This window comes from Drosophila gunungcola (genome assembly GCF_025200985.1).
Source record: "Drosophila gunungcola strain Sukarami chromosome 2R unlocalized genomic scaffold, Dgunungcola_SK_2 000006F, whole genome shotgun sequence".
Lineage (NCBI taxonomy): Eukaryota > Metazoa > Arthropoda > Insecta > Diptera > Drosophilidae > Drosophila > Drosophila gunungcola.
The window spans coordinates 3,000,277-3,022,700 of NW_026453168.1; the positions used below are offsets into that span (position 1 = coordinate 3,000,277).

Sequence of the window (22,424 nt, forward strand, 5' to 3'; positions counted from 1 at the left end):
ATAAAATATATATATTATTATATTATATTTTTATATCGCAATCGCGTTAATTTATCACTTATAGAACCTTTGCTTTTCTATTTAGCGTATTGTTATATTTGAGATCACTTGATTTAATATTTTAGATTGTCTTTTTTAAATACTTGAAATATCATAAGTTTAAGTGCTCAAAAGTAAGATAACCGTCAGATACTACCTTCTTAAAACGATCTTTTGTTTAAATTTAACTCATCAGATATAAATAATAATATATGAAATAACATAATATTATATATAATGTAAGCTTATTAACATGAGTCCTTACAAAGATAAGATTTGAATTATAGAAAGAGAAAAAATACCCCGATTTATGTGAATAAAAAGATTTCAAGTAAAGGGAAAAGACTTTTTTAACTGGACGCGTAACACCTTTAATTCAATACTACAGCTTAGGTAACCTTTGTTCCCACAGTGCACTCTCGCAGTTATTATTCCTGTTTCCGGTTCAGGATTCTCGTTGATTTCGCCTTGTCTCGAGTCCGTCGAAGAACTCCGGCGTCTCCTTGACGCAACGTTCCTTATGCCCTCCACCGCTGGTAAATTGATACTTTTTGCTTTTTTTTTTTTTTTTTTGGCTTTTTTGGGATTCGCATTTTTTGTCAGGCAAGCAAAAAATAAGCCAACAGGGAGCGGGACAGGGAAAACTTGAGACGTGCGACGCGGACTACAAAACCATCCATATTCATAATGGCACACTAATTGGATCTTAATTCTGGCATTTTATTTGATTACACGACCGAATTATGTCTGATGAATTGAGTTAGCATGCGACGGCAAACAGATCGAGAAAAGTGTTGCCGACATTGACACTTACTAAATAAATTTGCAAAATTATGCAATTGAAATTGAAAAGGGGAAGTTTGGGATTATCATTGATAGTAATTGATATCTTTTTCACTTGGTGTGCAGTTGTTTACCAGGAAGCGGGCAACCGTCGGGTAAATAAGTATCAATCTAAACTAACAATTGTCGCATTTTTTTAATTTTCCCGTTTTCATATTCATTCGGCTTTCAGTTGCTTTGATCAGATGCATATTCACCGCCAGTCCAAGTTCCGCTGGCCAACTGTTTGTGATTAATGAATTCAGATTGAATTACACATAACAACCTGTACTGAACAGTTTGTCTCCATTCTCCTTAAAGCATACATGGAAACGAGCCGAGTGGAAAAGTTGCCGAGAACTGCCTTTAATTGATTTGGAAACAAAAGTTTCGACTTGGAAAAAGTTTTGGCCAGCGAACTCCAAAAACTCGGTACGTCCTTCCTCCAATGGCAATTTGTTTTTGGTGCTCTTAAACTGCAAATTATGTGCTTACCATTTGTTACACAAAGCCGATAAATTAGCCCAACGACAACGACAAGTTCAAGTGGCCACCAGATGAAATTTAATTAGCAATCACACGGTTGTCCGAGGATTGTGAGCTCTACAAGTGACTGATGGATGATCGATGTGCCACTTAACAAGTTGGTTTAGTTCCTAAAGTCAATTTTCATAGTGGAGCAAACGCATAATATTCTGCAAGATTATTTATTAAAGTATTTTACTTGTCATCTTAAAGAACAATACAATAATAATCATACAACATTATAAGACAGTATCAGTAGTATATAATTTAACTATTTGATCTATAGTGTTTATTTAATCGACAAAACCAGTTACCAGGTTTCTTAAAATATTTTATACATGTTGGAGTTTTTCTTACTAACTTTTTAATTAAATATTATTTCCTTATATCTCCATTCCATTACAAAAACCAATTGCGGTTTATGAGAAGAAAGCTAATATTAATCGTTTTCGTGGGCCAAAAATCTCTGCACTGTCGTTCTATACTTTCATTAGGAATATAATCAATATTCCACCACCACTTAAAGTCCCCTTATGCCATTAATCTATCCAAGTGTGAATTTAATTATGCCCTTGGGCGAGGAAAAACATTCAGGAACCACAAAGTTAGACCGGGTTTGTCAATGAATTGCGCCAGTTTTGCGATGTCAACGACAAATTGCCGGTGAGACACTTTAGATGCAGCCAACTGAACTGGATTAATTCATTCAAATACAGCGGTAAAAGATTTAAGTTAAAATCAACAAGTTGAAGGGAGCGGAAATTTCAAGTGTTAGAGCTTCAATGTGTCCGCAAGATTTATTGGCTTTTTATAGACAGCTTTAATTGATCGCAAAACAATCGGATTTTTGTACCCTTGCTAAGGGTATTATAATTTCAATCAGAAGTTGTAAAAAAAAAAAGGATAATTTCGCTGTTTTACTATGTTTTTTACATTATTTTAGATCTAGGGGCTCTACTTTATTAAAATCGGCCAACGATTTCATAATTTAGCGGAAAATTATCATAGCTTCACTGTTGTTAAACATGTAGGTACAAAAATCGGAATATTCTTGTTTAAAATAATATTTAATTTTTGGATAGCCGCAAGCGTATATAAACTTTGTCATGCCCAAGTTTGCTGTAATTCTTGTTGATATAGGAAAATTGTCATAAAATTCAGTAGAAATAACAGTGAATTCATTAAACTAATTTTATTTTTTTATTCTCTGCGGCATATAACTAAAGCTTTTCCAAAATTTGTATTTACTTTATGTTTGTCTTAGCTGACAAGATAAAACCAAAGGTTCTAGATTGCCCAGCTCAAAATAGAAATTAATTCACCGGGAAACTGGAGAATCCATTTTAGGAAGTCCGCGACAATCCCATCGATCCGCATAGAAATAATAAGTATTAATTTTGCTTATGAAAATCTTCTTTGTTATCCTTTTTAAAAAATAATTTGGATCACCAAAGAGGATTTGGACTGTCAAAGTCTTTTCGGTTCCTAAAAATGAAATAAAGGAATATCGCTAAAATATAAAAAAAACCAAATAAATAAATCACTTTGAAAGTATCCAAACAACTGCAAACAGTTCCAAATATAAGCAAAGATTAAGAAATGACGGTAAGATTTAATAACCAATATAAAAAACTGAATAATTCATAGCATAATGATGTGTAAAACTTGTTGTTGTCCTGCTTTTGAATTATCATACATTGGGGAACCATCTAAAAACATTGGAAGATATTTCGATCCCTTCACTCAGGTCTGTTTAATATGTTCAAGCACTCGTGTGTGAAGCGCAAGTTGCGCAGCATTTGAAATGTAATATTCATTGTTATTATACCGAATGGCATATGGGTAGTATCCCACGTGTGAGGACTCTCTACCTGAGGGAAAAATGCTGCGTTTGTAATTGCCCCTGAGTTGGCCACTTTCGCGTCTTTGGCGAGTACTCTCGTACTTAGTCAAATGATTTATAAATGCCCATTTAATGCGCTAAAAGCCATACGTATTAAGCTGGTCTTCACATCTGCCCCGCCCGCTTGGGGAGTTTGGTTGCGGAAAATTGGAATTGGAGGTGGAAATTGGGGTACATGCGTGTGGTTTCACCTTTTTTGTGAGACGAGAAAAGGTAAAGTTTGCGCCAGGGCTTTAATTATTGTAATTGGAGTTTTCGGCTTAAACCGCACAATCGTATAAATTATGGAGGCCAGATGATGATCCCCAAAAGATAACTTTCCTTTTGGAATCATATGTTAATTGTTTTTGGAGCAATGTGGAGCCCGCCTGCGGAACGGAAGTAACCGCATACCGAATACCGCGTGTGCAACATAAATCTCCTCAGGCGAAGAGCAATTTTCACCTAATCTCAACCCCTCTGGAAACATCATTCTTTCATCCCTTTACCCGAGTTGCCTCTTATCTTATCACATTCATTATACGAATTAGATTCAAGACGTCGGATTGCGATTCTTTTGGGACACATTCGTGAAAATTGCCTATTTTTGAAATCGGAAACTTTGCAAAAACCGGCAGAAAAGAAGCAAAAAAAGAAGGAGAAGATTAAGGTTAAAGGGCGAAGCAACAACAAAGGCCATAGATTTTCCAATCGTTATTATTGAATTTTTTTTCAAACGGCATCGAGAAAATCCAGGCACATCCCGTCCGTATTCTCGGTTTCGTGGTGTCCGCATCCGTGCCAGCGAGAAACCCAATATAATCTTTATTCCCTTTGTCTCCGATGGTCGAATGTTCAAATGTTCAAAATGTTCGGACATTTTTCATTTTAAAGACATTTTGACATTTTTTTTTTGCCGTCACCGTCGCCGCCGCCGCTGCTCGCCAGACAGACAGTCAGAGGGAATTGGCAGATTAGAAACGCTCGAAACGCAGCGGTCGGTCTACAAGGAAGGTCGACCTCTGACCTTGGACAGTTGATTAGCATTGGGATTGGACCAGTCCATTGTCCGCGCCTGTATATGTATCTGTATCTGTATCGGTGTGCGAGCTAAAGTCATTGGGAATTAGGAAAGTGGCAGTAAAAGACGTCAACGTTTTTGGCATAAATTAGATTTCTATTTTTCCTCTTGATTTTACATAGAAAAGATTATACAAAATGTTATCTTATGGCTGATATTTACACTTAGGATTAGCTTAGCTTACGGCCATGAATAAATATAGTTCGTATATCTGCATATATCGATTCTGAATCGCTGTCTTATTCTCCATTTTTTCTTTTTTGTTTTTGTTTTTGCTTTTGCTTTCATTAATACAATTCAACATCACTGTTAGATCTAGGAGTAATCTATGGAGTAATATATATTTACAGAGCCTTGCTTCCACTACCAAGGGCAGTTTACACTCGGCTGGATGTGTAACATTTTTTTGGGTGATGAGAATCCACCCCCAGGTGCAGGGGTTGGATTTCGTGCCACCGTAATTAGGGCGAGGAACTGGTTCTGGCCATGGGGCTCTTCTATATAGAACACCAACGACCGAACGGGTAACGTTAATGAATAACTAAAACAAGGTCTTTAAAAATTAATTAGAGCTACGTGGGGGGTTGGCTGCAATTCCGGCGCGACTCCTTTACTTGCTCTTTGTGGCCGGTGGCAGGGAGGCAGAGGCTGTTGCTCCGTTGTTGCCAGTGGCCGCCGTCTGTTGCCGTGCACTCGCTCCACTGCCGCCGTTTCCCTTTGTTTGGGGCGCCGTGGCTGCTGCCGCTAGCTTGCCAGACGGAAGGGGAGAAGTCTTGGGGCTGGCTGCCGGCGGAGTGGCTCCCGGACTGGGCAACGTCACCGTGGGCAGCATCGGCTTGGGCTCCCCCTCGGCCGGACCTCCGCCGCTGGCGGCGGCACTCTTCAGCTTCTGCAGATAATCGTTAAACACCTCGTTCCCGGCGCGCTGCATCCGCGACAATTGCTCCATGAGATAGGCCTGCTGGTAGCCGTACATGGCCGGCGACATGTGTCCCATCTGGGCAAAGTTATACAGCAGATTCGACTGGTTGGCCGCGGCCGCCGCCTGGGCAGCCTGTGCCGCTTGCGCCCGCATCAGGTTCTCCTTGATGAAGGTACTCAGGTCCAGTTGGCCGGAGGCAACGGCTGCCGCACTGGCACTGGAAGCGATGCTCAGTGGCGCATTCTGACCGAGCATGCCGGGATGGGGCATCATCTTGCCCACCGCTGGAAGGGACGGGGGCGGTGGCGTGGGATTCTTGGACCCCTTTTTAACCTGCTGTTGGCTCTTCTGGGGTGGACTGGGTTTCTGTGCCTGTGCCTGCTGCTGCTGCTGATGTCCGCCGTTGGCTAGCTTCTGTTGGCCAGGCTGTTGGGCATTGGTGCCTGCATTCGGTGACTTCTTGCTGGGCGGCACCTTCTTGCCGCTTACCGGGTTCGGAGGTGGATTGAAGCCAAAAGAAGGCGCCAGAGTGGGCAACTTGGGCGCCAACTCGGGCATGGCATTCTGGCGAGGAAGGATGGGCCGGAACTTCTTGGCCGCTGGATCTCCATTCTGGCTGGCCACTCCCGAGTTCGCTCCTCCGGCTGCTCCACCTTTGGGCGACTTGTTTTCGCTGGCAGTTGGCGAATGACTGCCCATTTGAGCGGCATTTCGCTTTTCCGGGCTGGGCGTCTTTTTATCCGCCTGCGTGGGCGTAAGCACTGGCTTCAGAGGCGTTCCTTTGGCGGCATTGGAAGGCGGTGATGTTTTTGGTGGCGTGATCACCCTAGGAGCACTTGGGGGCGGGGGCGGTGGCGTGGCCACATGTGGCAACTGTGGCGGCGTCATGCGGGACATTAAGTGCTGGGGCGAAGGAATAGCCTTGGACGGTGGCGGAGGAGGTAGCTTTACGGGCAGCGTTACTGGCCCAGCAACTGGTGGCGATTGTCGCTTCTGAGCCTCCTTGGCAGCCTGAACCTGATCCTGCGGCTGATCGGGCAGCTTTACGATCTCAATGTAGTTATTCACTGGACTCTTGTGCTTGGGATGTTGGCCATTGATCGGCGACGAGGGGTCTCCATTGTCCCGCGAGATGGTGATCGAAAGCGATGAGGGGATGTTGATGTTGCACGAGTTGAGCAGCGACTTGACCTTAACCTGCTGTTTCTCGGGCGCATCTTCATTGGGCAGATAGAGATTGCCATTGCCATTGCCATTGCCTGCCAACTGAGCAGCTGAAGCTGATCCTCCTTGAGCAGGATTCGTATTCTGATCGGATTTGGTGGGCGGCGAGGGGAACAATCCGCATAGTGATCCTCCAGTGCCGCCGCCCAGCATGTTTTGCAAGTAGCTTCCAGTACCTCCCGTTCCCGTTCCCGTTCCCGTACCAGTTCCGGCATTTGCCGTGGGCTTTGGGGTGTATTTATAGGTGGGCATCGTGGGAATATTGTAGCTGGGCACATACTGCGGCGAACTTGGTGAGTAAATGGGCGAGTTGGGCGTGTACATGGGCGTACGGCAGCCAGGAGGCGCCTCCTTGCCCTTGGACTTGCTTGAATTAAACAGTGCCAGATTGAGATAGTTATTGGAACTGTTGCCCTTATTGGGTGGCGCTGACATCGGTGAATTGCCGCCCTGCTTTGCAAGGCTTCTGTTACTTTGAGGTGGGGCTGCTCCATTAGCGGGGTTTGCAGGCAAAGCCGGTGGTCCCATTTTGGACTCACCCTTGGGACCGTAAACATGCGACTTTTGGGAGTTTGAGTTACTGGCATTCTCTGCAGATCCTCCACCAATCGACTTGATTTCGGTACCAGCATCTTTGAGCAATCGATTGACATCACTTGGAATATTGGCAAACGGATTTGGACGGGATGCCTTGGGTAGAATGGGCTGATAGCGCTTGGCGATAGGAGTCCGGTTGCCGGGAGCCGACATCTGCACTCCGGCATGTTGATGCATTGGCGAGGAGGGTGGGGCAGCAAACTGGGCGGTGGGCTGGAGTTTCCGGGGTGCCAACATCGGTGGCTTCGACGGCGGCGGCATCAGTGGTTTTTCCACCTTAGGTGACGCTACTGCTGGAGCATTTCCATTGGTGGCGGGCAGGCGTATCTTAAAGTCCTCCCTTGGGAGTGGAGGCGATAGCTTCGGTTTCTTGGACACTGCCTTCACTGGTTCCTTGCTCTTTCGCTTCGATGAGGCAATTGATTTGGGCGGCATACAGCTGGGCGGTTTCATCAGGATGCTGTCATCCAAGTTACCCTTCGATTTGGGCGACGAAGATTGCTGCACTGCAGACGAAGGCGGGGTGATGGCTCTGCTATTGGTAATTCTCTCCGGGGATTCCACCTTCACCTTGATGGGCTTCAGAGCAAAGGATTTGAGGAACTCTGACTTGGGATCCTCCAAGAGAGCTCCACTGGATACCCTTGGACTCAGGGTGCTCACTCCACTTGGGCTCATGATGCGCTCCGTGCGGATGGTCAAAGGAGGAACGGTCAGCGGGCTGGGACTCTTACGCTTGCGCTCTCCACTCGAAGATGAACTGGAGCTGCTCGACGACTTTGGGCTGCCGTCCTTGTCCTTTTTCTTAGACCTCGATTCCTTCTCGGGTTTCAGGGGCTTCACAATCTCCCTGCGTTCGGGATCGGACATGTTGATAATGGTCACGCTGTTCTGCTTGGACAGATCGATCTTCAGCTTGATATTGGGCTCTGAGGGTGATGAAACGGGCGTAGAGGGAGAGTTCTTCGAAGAGGATTTCGAATTGGTCTGAGGGGAGTGACTTTTCTCTCGCTTTTCCAGCATATTTCGATTGATCACCAGTTTCAGTGGCTCCGTGGTGGGTGGTGGCACCATATCTGTGATCACCTTTTTTTCGATTTCTTTGGTGGTTTCCTGCTGCTCCAGTTTAATGGGCGCTTGGACTGCTGGCACAGGCGCCAGTTCCACCCTTGGAGGAGCTTCCACCGCCGGCTGTTGCTCTTGATTCTCCTTCTCAAGCTTCTCATGCTTCTCATGCTTCTCGTGCTTCTCCTGCTTCTCCACTTTCAGTGGCAGCACTCGGCGAGGAGTGGGTTTGACCAGCGGTTGGGGTGACTCATAAACACGATAGTAAAACCGCATGGGTGCATCCCGCTTCCACGTATAGATGTACGCAATATCCATCAAAGTATAATAGTCCAGCAAAACGATGGTCTTAACCTTGTACATAATATCGATGCTAAAACGCTGGGCATCAATTTCGAACTTGTCGTAGACAAACTTCTTTAGGTGGCTCACTCGGCACATGGCCGGACATTGAAGATACCGCGGACGCAGAGTGTCCATCAATTCCGACTCGGACTCGACCTTTAGTTCACTGGGGAGGAGAAGAAAAGATGGAACAAAGACAAACTAAGATTAGTAATTGCAGGAGAATGGTTTATTGCTTTTAGTACATTAGTTTTATCAAACTTAAACTAGGTAAACCTTTAGGATACATACCCTAATTCCGCATATTCCAACGACAGCGACATATCATCAGAAGGACTAAAGATCAGATGTTCCGTATCGTCGCCCCGCTGCTCGGGCGTGGCCAAGGCGGCCTCCTGTGGACGATCCTTGTAGAAGGCCCTTTTGCGCATCAGCTCCCGTTCGTAAAGGCCCGGCACGAGCTTATAGACAATCGCCTGGAGCGTGGTGTCCGATCTGCAAGAGAAGAGGAGCGTCGGATTAAGAAATGTCGTGTAAGGGTTGGGGAAACGGGCTGGCTGCATTATGCCCAGTCAAATGGAACGCAGACAAAGGCAGCCGGGAAATGGAAAAAGTCACCGTCGATGAGGACACACACACACACAGAAGCCAAAGAGTCGGAGTCGGAGGACAGGACTCGCGACTTCCTTGCCGCGGAAATGAGACACACAAAGCGAATGAGGGAAAGAGAGAGGGACAGCAGCCTGTACAAATTAGGCGGCAGATGCAATTTTCTATTACTTCAATGGCACGCAACAAATACAAAAACTGAAATATATAAAAAAAAAAAAAAAAAATAAGGGAAGGGAAGGGAATGGAAGGGAAGGGACTATTCCTTGGCATGCGCTGGTGGTGACGATGGTGATAGTGCTGCTGTGGTGGTGGTTTCCCCCAGATATACTCACACACCAACAGGGACAGGAACCGAGCAACTGTGGCCCTAAGACGCCTTTAAAAACATCTACGGCCCCGGGCAGCCAGGCGCTCACTTCAATCATTTCAACCAAAATAACGAAAGACGAAGACCGAAAAAGGTCTTGAATAGAACAGAGAGATGAGAAACGAGGCAGGCGGTTGGAGACGGGGAATTGGGAAAAGGGCAAAGCATCGGGTCTCGGGATCTGGGAATGGTATGGAATGATGGCTCTCTCATTTACATAACCCCGGGCTATAAATTTATCGATCATTGCCGAGTGGAAAATGGGCACTAATCTCTAATCGATCTATTTAGGGATATCCTTTCAGAGCCATATTAATAAAACTATAAAATGAAAGAATAACGATAAACAGAAGGGGCCGATTAAAGTAATTGCCAGATGCCAAAACATTAACTAGATAGCGTATCATCATTTAAAGTCTGAGCATTATCAAACCTTTTTTATGGTTTGCTACGTTATGGTCATTATAAAATTACTAGACAAGATTATTATGGCATTGTTTAATTACCTATAACACATTTTACTATAATGAAAAGGTAGTATTTTAATCAATTCCTTAATCTATCGTGCTTACAAAAAATATGTTTTTTGTATCTATCTAAGACACAAGTACAAATAAAAATTGGATAACGAATTCTAAGAACAAATCATCTTTAACCGGTTATCTTCGCTATTTTTTTAATATAATTTGATCATACTAAATGTTTATCCTCAGACATCTTAACTTTTATTCGCACTCTCTTTCGTTCACTTCACGGTTTACTACCACTTTCGTCTGCCAGTTGCAAGGATGGAAAAAAAAAAGAGAGAAATATTATAAAAAAAAAATAAAATAAATCCAACAGAAGCCAGACTGTTTGGCTGTCGCTCTTTCTCCCTCACGCGCCTGTCACTCAGCCCAGTTGTTGTAGCTGTTATTATTATGGTAGTTTCTTTATTTTTTTTTGCCTTTCGTATTTGTTGTTGTCAGCTGCTGCCAGTCGTCGTCGTTTTGGCCGACGGCAAATTCTAGCCAGCGCAAGACCCGCCCGTTAATTATCTCTGCCGCACTTGGATTTGTTTTCGGTTTTCTTGGAAATGCGTGTCGCTGCAGTTTCTTTTTCTTTTATTTTCTTCTCTTTGGCTTTTTGCAGTTTATATCAAGATGATTTTGGGGGCTGTAAAGCAATAAGAACATGGCCGGCCCCTGACACACATACAAAAGTGCTGTTCAAACTTTCAGCCGTAGCTTTAGTTTATTTTATTATATTTTGTTTTACTTTACATTTTTTTTTTCGCAGCGCTTTTATTTTGTGTTTACCTTTGTAAAGACAAACTGAACGGAGTTTTCTTTTGTGTTCGTACTGCTGTTCCTCTACCTTTGCCCACTCCTTTTCCCGTTTCCTTTCCTTTTCCTGCTCCCTCTTGCTTGTGTTGGGTTAAACAATAAACTTTTGCAATAAATTTAATTGGAGACTCGAGACTACACTACTACAATACTACTAAAAATTCATGGAAAACATGGCTAGCGGCATACAAAGGGCACTTGTTTGTAGAACGCACCAAATCCCCGCTATATCTTTCACTCTATATCTACACAGAGAGAAACTAAGACAACAATTTAAGACTTAAATCTTGGAGTTCCTCTTTAGTTTAGAATTTTTTTGAAGTTTTCAGGGTTCGGCAAATTAACAAGTATTGATCTTTGTTACGCAAGGTATCCGATATCTGATCTTACTTCAAGTTTGTTGACGATGTTACCAATTTGTGACTATTATAAGGATGCAAATTAAGAATAAATATTTTGGGAAGAAAATGTTTCTTTTCTTTAGCGTATTGATTACTTTGTTGATATACAAATTTTTGTACATTTCTGAAATGTTATTTTGTTTTAAACTATTTGTATCGAGTTGAAAAGAAACTAACTCTGTTTACTTAATAAAAGTGTTGCAAGAAAAAATTCAAGTCACAAAGTTTTTTTTTTCAAATTACAAACCAAATTAAGTTATTGAAGCTACACTTATTATAAAAAAAAAGCCTTTTTTATTTCGGTGTAGTCGGCTCCGTCCAATCTATAGGGCACCACTTCACACCATTTGGCCAGCAGCAGCAGCAGCAGCCCGAAAAGGTTCATTCATTCACCTGCTCTTCATTTACTCAGTCCTCTGCCCACGATATCGCCGCTCTTTGAATTTGTATTCATTATCTCTTTGTGTGTGCCAGCGATTACAACGTGCCACTTGATGTGCGGAAGGGGGGCGGCACGGGTGCCAGCGGGTGGTTTTCTATACAGACTCCCATTAAAGTTGTGCGCGGGGGCCCAAGGCTTAAATAGATATATATTCGCTGGTTCAGCTCTCGGAACATGAAACGTGTTTTTCATTACGCCCAGCGAAATGGAATGGAATGAATTGAAACGTGCCAGACGAGACAGTTAGACATTCCCGAAAATGCTTGGGCTCCGTCAAATAAAGTTAACCACAGGCGAAAACTTTGCTCCAAGGTGCAAGGAGAGCAGGCTTTCTTGCACACCACCACACCACACCACCACCACACCACCACACCACCACACCACCACCACCACCACCACTACACTTAGGCCAAAGGTTTTTGATCAACTTTTTCCCTCCACTTTGGATTGGAGGAAAACCACCGATGCGGCCACCGCTACCGCACACCCACCGAAAACGCCAAAAGTTGTGTGGTCCAAAGTAGAAGAAACATTTAAGAAGAAACTACTCCGGTTCAGGAGTTCCTTTCCCCTGGGGAAAATCAATCTCGCAGCGAACTAAAACAAAATTGCTATAAGCTACAGTGAGTCGCCACAGTCCGTGACGTTTTGTGGGCGGGAAAAAGCGGGCAAAATGAAAGGAACTAATCTTGTACTGATTTTCTGATTATATTAGTCAGCAGACATCATCTAATAAAAAGCTTTAGCAGAACACCTTCTCAAAGAAAACGTCATTCAGAATTGGCCCTTTGACACTGAACAAAAGTGGGATTAAGTGGAGTTTAAGACGCTTTTAATTCCCCTTTTATTTGTTAAGGAAATAAGGCAACAATAAAAATTAACCAATAAGTTTTCCTTTGGAACTATTTTTAGCAACATTATTGCCTTGACTGAGAAAAGATATAAGTATCTAGAAATACTTGTATAAACATAAATGGTAATGAATTACTTTTTTAACTGATTATGAAAGAGCCGGAAAAACAGGAAAATTGATTAATGAAAGCTGTGTAGTAAACCCTCTTAGTCTTTGACTGCTTAGTAAATCATAAAATATTGAACAGACCCATTTCGCTAAGAACTTGAATAATTTACTTATCTCGCTTTTATCAGACATCTCTGCTATCCCCATTAAAGATCTATCTGGCCTGTCAGAAAGGTTTGGCAATGCTTTCCCTTAAAGCCACCACTTACTTTCAGCCAGACAGCGACGAGTCGCAATCTCAAGCACCTGGATCCCCCCTGCAGTCCCCGACCTCGCATTATGTATCTATCATCTAATCGCTTGTTGTCAAAGACAGACGATTGCGAGGAGCATCCACAGTTACAGCTACTATATAACTCTAGAGGGCTCTGGCATACTCACTTGATGTTCGGTTTGGCGTTGTTGATGACCATCTCGCAGCGCGGGCAGAATCGCTCTTTTCGCAGGTGATTAATGAGGCAACTGTGGCAGACTGAAAAGTAAGTACAAAAAACGAGTATAAATTAGAGGGCTTTTGGTATGCGAAATAGGCAAATAACGATGCACACGGCATTCGACATAAATAAACTCAACAGATTTCGATGATTCGATTTGATGTAAGACCATCTCTGCCACCCAACCACCCCACAGAACAGAACGGAAACGCAATCAAACCACCCACGTACCCAAAAAGCAAAAAATAAACGAAGGACGAAGCAAGGGGAAAACATTAAACCCAAACAGAACAGAACCGAACAGAACAGAACAGAACAGGGAAACACAACCTTCAAGGCAATGTGAGTGCCGTGCTGCAAAAAAGTTGTTTTGACTTTAATGTCAATGCCAGTGTCTCTGTCTCTGTCTGCGCTGCTCCCTCCCCGCCTTTTCCACTTTTCCTCAGTTTTCCCCTGGATATCCTGCCCGCAACAACTGTCACCCAACTGCAGACCAGGGAAATTGCGAGGATAGACTGGGGGTCGCACAGTCAGTCAGTCAGTCCAAGCTGGCCCGCCGCCTGTTACGCTTGTCCGTCAGTTTTGGTCCAATGCCGAAATAATAATAATAAAAAAAAATACGGAGCGAAATAAAAGGAAAAATTCGCACTGAGGCTGGCGAGTAAGGAGGGGCAGGCGGAAAATGGGGGGGCGGGGGGGTTTAGTTGGGCGGTTTGGGCGTGTGGGGTGATGGCGTGTGCAAGCCAGCAAAAAAATTGTTGTTACTGCCCGCCAAATGGCCTCGAATGGGGAGAGCAGCAGCCAGCATTCTGCAAGAGTTGCAGCGGCATCAGCACACTGAGAGAAATACTTGAGGGAAACGAAATTACTTGATGCCCGGTTAAACTATGGTACTTTTAACTAAGTTATTATTGTATTGCATTTGATTTTCACTCTTTAAACTTTTTTATAAGCGTAAGGTGTTTACAATTTAATGTGTTTTATTTGTATAAAGGGACGATATTTTCCTTGATTTCTCAATTTACTGTATTTCATAAACCTGGTAAAATCATATAAGCTAATAAAATTTATTTAAAAAAAACTTCGTCTCACCATATTGAAACCAACCTCTTTAAGTTAATGATTAGTTTAAAATAAATATTTTTTTATAAAATCAAAGAAACTAACAATTAAGGGCTTATCATAATTTCTAAATTTCTCACAGTGCTCGATGCGAAGGCAGCTGTTGCTGCCACAGTCCGGTTTCGCGTTGGTTTGCTTTGCTGGGGCTTGCGTTGCTCGGCCTTTGCTTTTGGTTTTGCCTGGGTCCCAGGTCCGGTCACCAGTAAACAGTAAACAGTCTACAGTCCAGCGTCCCCAGTCCGGTTCGGTTTGGTTCGGTTCGTTTGACAGTTAGATGGGACTCCCGGGTGCTCTACATACGCAAGCATGTATATATCTGTGCCTGGGCCCAGCCGTCCGTTTTGTCCCTGCCGGCCAACAGATTTAAATGAGCCTGACCAAATGTATCCAGTGTCCATTATCAACACATTGGTTTGCCAGATTTACGAATGGCAAAAAAAAGAAGGAGCAAATGGGGCGCTTGAATGGAAATTAACCTTACGCCGCAAAAAGGGGAAACTTTTAATGTCTGAGCACTGGTGATGTATGGCTGCATTCGCTAGTTTTATGGCATTTAGTCCCCGCCTGAATGCTAATGTCGTGTTAATATCTGTGTCGTTGATAACACATCCGGGATTTCTGGTGGGAGTAGTGTGAGACCCGAGATCATCTCTCGCCCGTCTCAACAGTTTCTCAATCAATCGAGCTAAGTACTTCGTGGCCGGGGCCATTAATGTGCCCACAAACTTATCGCCCGGCAACATCTGCGTGTCGTCTGTGGCCCAACCCTCCGCCACCTTCTCCTGCCCCTCGCGAAATCCTCCGCCCCCTGAAGCGAACATAACTCATCGCGTCTAGGCAATTGTGCAGAACAGCTAGACACGCGGAGGTTGGGATTGGGAGTGGTATTGGTATTGGGGAGGGGATGGTGCTCTCAGTCGGCAGTTGGCATTCTAATTAAGGCAAAGCGATTAGACGCTGCAACTTGGCTTAATCCCTGCCCATTCAAGATACAGATAAAGACTCCAAGTATCTCAAACTTAAATCACTTTTCAGAAACAAGTTAAGGAGTTTTAAATAAAAATTAGGATTACAAGAACCAACTTATTGTTATTGTTATTTATTTAAAATTTATTATAAGAAAAACAAAGTTTTCCAAAATAAATGTTGTAAATCTGAGTATATCTCTTATAACTCTTTGCAATTTGAACAATTTGGCTTCTATCAAAGAGCAGAATTTAAAAGCTTTATCAGTTATACCTTTTAAAGTTTTCCTTTTAAAACTGTTCATGTGAAAGGAATTTGTCGCTAAGGATAACGATTGCATTCTAGTAATAGGGTAGTTTGAATTAGAAAAATTTAGAGGTTGGAGTAAAGGAGATAGAATGGTATACATGTACTTTGTATTTTTCAGCTACTTAAAGGTTATTGACTTGCGCAAGATTCCACCCGAACCAGAATACAATTTGATGAAGTTCAGCTGCCCAAGGAGATACTTACAGGAGTGCAGGCACTCGACGATGGTGGTGGCATTGATCAGATATCCCTGGCACAGGTGACAGATGATGTGCGGATTAACGGCCGTTAAAAGGACGGGGCGTGGCCTTGAAGTTGTGGCCAAATCGGAAGTCGTTGTCGCCGTTGCCGACGTTCCCTGGTCCTCCTCCGTTTTCTCCTCATCGGCGGAGACGCCACCATTACTGCTGGCATCCTCAGAAGGGGCCCTTCTTGTCGTGGACCAAGAAGATGAGCAGGACGACGAAGACGATGAGGAGGAGGACGATGATGAGGAAGATGCCTCATTGGCATCGACGGCATTCGTGGCCGGAGGCGTTGATTCTTTCTTGATGCTGTTTTCTAATATTGTTTTTGCTGCTTTACCGGGGGCAAGTGTTGTTGCAGTTGTAGTTGCTGCTGCTGCTGCTGCTGCTGCTGCTGCTGTAGCTGCTAATGTGTTTTCACTTTTTACTTTAATGCTGCAGGCAGCAAAAAGTTGCTGCTTCAGTTGGTGTTGCTTTTGCATTTTATCAACATTAGTTGTAGCTGTTTTCTGAGACAAAGCCAGCTTTTTGCTTGAAGTGTTGCCATTGCTATTTGCATTGCTGACAACGCTTTTGGTCGCCTTAGTTGTTGTCGCTGTTGTCGCTGTTGTTGCTGTTGTCTTCGCCAACGTTGACAACTGCGACTTTTGTTGTGTGTGAGCCATTGTTGTTGTTGCTCCAGCCGCTGTTGGCGTTATTGTTGTTGCTGATGTTGTTGTTGTTGCTGCTGCTGGCGGTATTGCTTTCGACTCTGGCGTCATCATAGTAATAATACTCTCGCTGCTAAAATTCGCTTTTGTTTTTCGCACAAGCGTCAATCTGCAAAATAGATAAAGGAGAAGTTGAAATTAAATGCGAAATATAGCGAATGGAAAATGGAAAATAAAAAGCAAGTAAAGAGAGTGTGCTAAAGATTATAAATAAATCAGCGGCTGAGCTGAAAAGCAATAAGCTGTAGCTATATAGCTTCTTGGTGGGGAAAAGCTTAAAGCTTCGCTCGCCGCAGAGTTTACAAAAGAATGAAAGCCAAGGGAAATACATTTTCTGGGAAAACTTGAAGAGTTAATGAACTCGGTGGGATCTTTTTTTCTTTGGAGCAATCTTTTCGTTTGCATGATTATTCGTAGCATACCGTCAGTCCAGTACATAATTTGATAAAGTTAAAAAAAATATCGTGGTAAGATGAAGATCGGTTCGCAAAGCAGTGTTTAATTTATACTAATTTTAAAAAAATTAAGACATTAATTAAGAAATAGAACATAAGAACATCTTTAGATATTTTACAAGACCTACAAATGTTCTTAATATCATGTATCATTTGAGGGAATATTAGTTATTTCAATACACTACAATCACACTTTGGGAAAAAAAACGTTGTGAAAACAAATAGGTAAGTAATAATGAATAATTACGTAACAATTAATTACGAAAATACGTTTCTAATTTCAGTGTATAAAGTGATATAAGCTCAAAAAAAAGTATAAAACATGAGCAACCGGCTTCAATTGTGGAATTAAAGATTTTTGGGGTTTGAGCAGTAAACAGAAAGGAGTCGTTGGGCATAAAGCAATCTGCTAGCTATTATTTGCAATCAGTCGATGGATGCGGGGCCTTTCGATAATGGATGTTGTAGTTGCCATGGGAATGCCTACGTCGAATATATTGAAATGCACAGCACTCGGGGGAGCAAAAAGGGGAAAAAAGAGTTGCAGGGGAGTTTTGTTTTATTACGGAGTAGAGTGGAGTTTTAACCAGATGCCAAGTACATTCAAAGAGTGGGCGGATGGAAAATGTGTATTTCAAACAATTTCAAGTTGTTTTTGCATCAACGCGTCAGTAAAAAGTCAAGGTACGTACGGAAAACTTTTCCGAAAAAGTTTTTCAACTCCACGGGCACACAGAATATGGTATGGAGAACATAGCAATGGAATATGAATGAATAAATATGCAAGAGGGCGAAAAAGAGCCGCGGCATCCAGCAAGCTCTTTAAATCCTTTTTACATCACTTTTAAGTGTTGTGCGAAAAGGAGAGGAACCCTTCTGTATGCCTCTTCCCTTGTTTTTTTGATCCCATTCCCATGGTTTAAGTCTCGAGGATTCTCGCGCGCAAAAAAAATGTGAGTGAGTACCAACATGAAAAGGATAATAAAAAAAAGCAGCGGAATTTCTCATTTTGCGAGTGTGTGCGTGTGTGTCTGGAAAGGGATGCGAAGGGAAGTAAGAGAAGGGCAACGCGACAATGAACAAAACAACAACAAGCAAGCAAGCGAAAATTCGGAGAATGCAGAGCTGAGACTGCGGCTTTATCTCCTCTTTCAAACACACACACACACACTAATAACTTTCATTCAGAGCATGAAGTACATAAACATAAACGAAAATGTTGCAAAACCAAATAGCTGTAAATTCTCATGCTCCCCTTTTTTCAATTGTCGTGTGTCCAATCGAAATTCTCACTTGTTGGGGCAAAAAAGGGGGGTGATGAAAGAGAGAGAAGAAACAAAGGCAAGAGAAGAGAGGGGAGAGAGCGCAACAGCTGCCGGCCATATCCAGTGTTGGCAAACGCCAGCCATTTACCTCTGAATTCAATCTTTAATCCACTAATAATCCAGCCAGTTAATTGGCATCGCGGTGGTCGCCTCGTATACATATATAATCCAATGGCGGGTGAATAATCCAAGTAAATAATCCAAACAGTATCGGTAGTTATGTTTTTGAGTCAGCGTTTTTGCTTCTCTTTCTTCACTTCACTTTATTTTTTCTTCACTTTGCTCCGAAAGCAACCACACAAACACGCGCTGGCACTTTCGGCTGCTCTGCTTTCGTGGGCACCTTTATTGTGTATTATGCTTTGCTCTATGTTTTCTGCGCGCACACACACAGTCACTCGCGTCGTACATAAGGCAGCAGACTTAGTTGTTGCTGCAACATTTGTCACACAAAGGAAATTTGTTTCTATCTTTCTTATTTATGATTATTTTTATTTCCTAACTTGAGCTTTGAGCTCTGGATTTATTTTAAGCACAAGTCTTTTTTTGTTATTTCTAGTGGTCGCTTTAGTCAGCGATTAAGTTACAATTGCGAACAACCGACCGACGTCCGCCCGCTTTGAGTAGTTTTTTCGACTGACGACCACGCTGCTTTCCGTTATTTACTCTGCCTGCGTCGCCAGCTATTTACTCTCTCTTGGGCACACACATTCGTATATATTCTTGCAGGCAGGTAGCCAACTGCTCTTGGCGAGTGCCTTTGTTTTCTTTTTCCTCGCTCGCGCTACCGATTGGCCGTCTCGCTCGCTCCGGCTTTTCACTGGTCCAGCTCGACTGCTATCTCGTTCGCACGCGCACTCTGGCTCTTTTGTTGCTCTCGTTTCGGGGCGTCGCTCTCGCCGTTCTCTCTCACTCGCTCGTTATTTTTCCGCACAGCCTTCGCGAACCGTTCTCGTTGAATTTCAATTTTCAACTGAAGCACGCTCTTTTGCCGACTCTGGTTTTCGGTCGCCACTTCGGCCTCTGCCGGCGTCAGCGTCGCCGTCGACTTCGGCGTTTTTTGCTTTGCCAGCCGTTTCTTTGTTCATGTCTGTATGTACAAATAGGTAAAGAGAGGGGGAAAAGGGCTGTACATAAATGGCAGAGGTTTTATGACTCTTTTGGGCTCTTATCCATATACAAACACTCTGAAATACATAAGACCATGTGCAAACAAGGTAGAATGAGTGCCCATGTAATCGCAAGTTGCAATTTCCGTCCGCAGAAATCGCATATTTGCACGTAGGCGTACGGCTATATCATCACCCCTCTCGCTCGCACACTGTATAGTCTCCAAATTGGAAATGTTGTTGTTTGTATTCCCTTTTCCTTTTTGCCCCCACAACTACAACAAAAACAGCAACGACAAAGAGCGCGAAAGAGCTCTCCAATCAGTGGCAGCCAACAACAATAAAAACAGCAACTTCGTTTGCGTCTTGGCGAATTAACCGTTAGGCTGCTCTTACGTAAAGTAACAATGCAGATCTAACGAATAAATTACGAGCAAGGAAACGAAACCGTGACGGCACATTCCACGCAAAATAATACAGCAATTAATATTGTCTGTGGGAGTCAAATTATGTTTTGTTGATCATTCTTCAATCGAAAATTAAATTTTTATAAGCAACCATTCAATCTCCTTTTTCTTTCGAAAGAGCTCAAATGATATGAATAAATTTAATTGCCAAACGCAAAGTCCATTAATTAGACAATAAACTTTCTTGGTGAACTATAATCGACTTAGTTCCTGTTCAAATGGTATATTTTCAAAAATCTTGATAATCTTTCTGCAGAGAAAACTAATTCCTTTTTTCACCACGTTTAGTTGGAGCACGAATACAATTATTCGGTTTCCAGATTCAAAGGACACAATTTTTAACAGACTACGGAGTGTCTTACTCCTTGTACATTCCGGTTACAAAACTAAGAATCAAATAAGAAATAATATGCTTTCCTATTCATAGTTTTTAAATTAAAAGGTGTACATTTGTTATATTTTAACTTAAAAGTTAAACATTTTTGCTTGCTTTTTGAAATTAATAAAACATTTTGTTTACAATTTTTTTCTTTAGCTTTAGGTCAGAAGGATCGTTTTCAGTTCATGATGTTAAGCTTTAAGCATACCGCTAAATTGAGAAAACGGACCTTAAAAAATCTTTACAATCTTTAGGATTCGCTTATATCTTCCATGGTTAAAACACGTTTTCGAATTTCACCATTTGAATCGATTTAAAAATGTACGGATTCATAAATTACATTGTTTATCGAATATGAAAACCACTGATGTATATAACAACGAAATATAAAAAATTTTAGGTTACTGACAGTTTAATAGAATCGGCAGACTTTGTTGAGTTCTTGTTATATATAATTTGTTGTGAATTGACACGTACAGGCACGTCCTTTAGATATTAAATTCAATACAATATTAGAAACTTGGACATAATATAGAATAATAAAAAGTATAGTCGGAAATGATTTAGAAAACAAAACCAGTGCATATCAAAGAGTTATGAATTGAATCCCACGCAAAACAGATTATAATTTGAAAACTAATACTTATGAGGGGATAAAATTAGTATGCAAGGTTTTGCTTTCCATTTCGAGAACTCATGAAACTCATTTTTTTATTGGGAATTTTTTGCATATCTATTAAGTGACTTTTTCAAAAAGGTTTTTTTAATATGTGACCATTTTGCAAGAGTTTATCTCGTCAGGTGAAAATTTAGCAATCTAAATCGTACACCGCTGTCAACCATAAAAATTGTTTCCAAGAAAAGAAGTTTGGATTTGTATAGATGTTTACCGTTACTAATGTTATTCCGTAAAAATTCAATTTATTTAAACAAATTTTTTTCTTAGATAATTGCGAGTCAAAGCTAAAGCTTTACATGTGCGGCTTCTTATTCGATAGTTAAAGGAACTCAGTAAACATATTATAAAATTTTAATAATAAATAAAAATATTTTCTAAAGAATATTTGCACAGACACTTAAAGTTTTTCAAGGGACCATTAATGATAATTAAACCTAGCTATGCCATACTAGTATCGATAATGTATCTTTAAAATACACTCTTTCCTCCAATAGTGATCGTTAAATCCAATTAGGCGATCCTTCTTTACCTCCCTCTTACCATTCGCCCTTTCCGGATGGAGGACTCCCCGCTGATTTTTATTACGTATACGATTTTACCCAATTTCTACGCTTCAGCTTCGTTAGAAGTATCAATTCCATTCACCATCAACTGTCCGTCTTTCTGGGCAATTAGAACCACTGATACTGACGCTAATCCCCGAGCAGAGTCATCAAGCGTGTGCTCGACATCAGGCGAATGTGAATATCTATCCGGGTTCCGGATCCCTGAAGCAGATTGGCTTTCGGGCGGACGCCATCTTAAGTCGGCCGTCATCAGCGGCTGATTGAGCTCATCCTGTCCACTGGATACTGGACACTGGTCTTTGCCACTTGGTCGGGCCGAGCCGTAAATTATTGATTGGCTTTAATGCCCGGCGATAGATTGCCCCAACTGGTTTTAACAGCTTAATTGAGACTCCATGAAGCAATAAATGCGATAAAGCGACGGACTTGCACTGGGATTCGGACTTGGAGTCGGAATCGTGGTAACCGGGGAAAGAGAAACTACAGTCCAACTTACGAAAGCCAAACTTTAAGCAAACAAGTGATAAGTTTTGAACAACTGTAACATTCTTATAGGAATTACTTATCTTCAGGTAAAATTCGAGTTCAAAATGTCTCAAGGTTCTAAAAATTTTTGTATTTGACATTCAAACAACTGATATTTTTAAGAAAAAGTCCATATTATCCTTAAAAACATATAAATATTTCACATTCAAAGTTCTGTAGGCCATAATTATTGAATACTGAGCTTAGGCTTAGAAACTAAAAAGTCTTAAAATTTATATGTATAAACTTTTGATTGAAATGGAAGGCACGGCACGTACAAAATCTACGCCGTTTAATTAAAAAATCTCAATGATTATACAAAAAAGCACATACAAATGCGAGTAAAAATTCATATTTCAAATTAAGGAGACAATAACAAATTGCATTATCCCATTTCTAATAGTTTGAAATCTACTTTTTCATATTTATATGTTCTTTATTCGAAAAATTTGTGGTTTAAGGT

General features: G+C 42.0%; 1 protein-coding gene across 1 annotated transcript; it reads right to left on the reverse strand.

The window, feature by feature from the left end:
• Positions 1-4,432: 4,432 nt before the first annotated feature.
• Positions 4,433-19,195, reverse strand: LOC128255197 (polycomb group protein Psc). The gene is made up of 5 exons (XM_052984765.1): positions 18,325-19,195; positions 15,706-16,565; positions 13,052-13,142; positions 8,794-8,997; positions 4,433-8,668 (listed from the first exon to the last, which is right to left on the reverse strand). Exons 2-5 carry the CDS (start codon positions 16,508-16,510, stop codon positions 4,960-4,962), a joined length of 4,809 nt encoding a protein of 1,602 aa, XP_052840725.1. The 5' UTR covers positions 16,511-16,565; positions 18,325-19,195; the 3' UTR covers positions 4,433-4,959.
• Between the last annotated feature and the right edge of the window lie 3,229 nt (positions 19,196-22,424).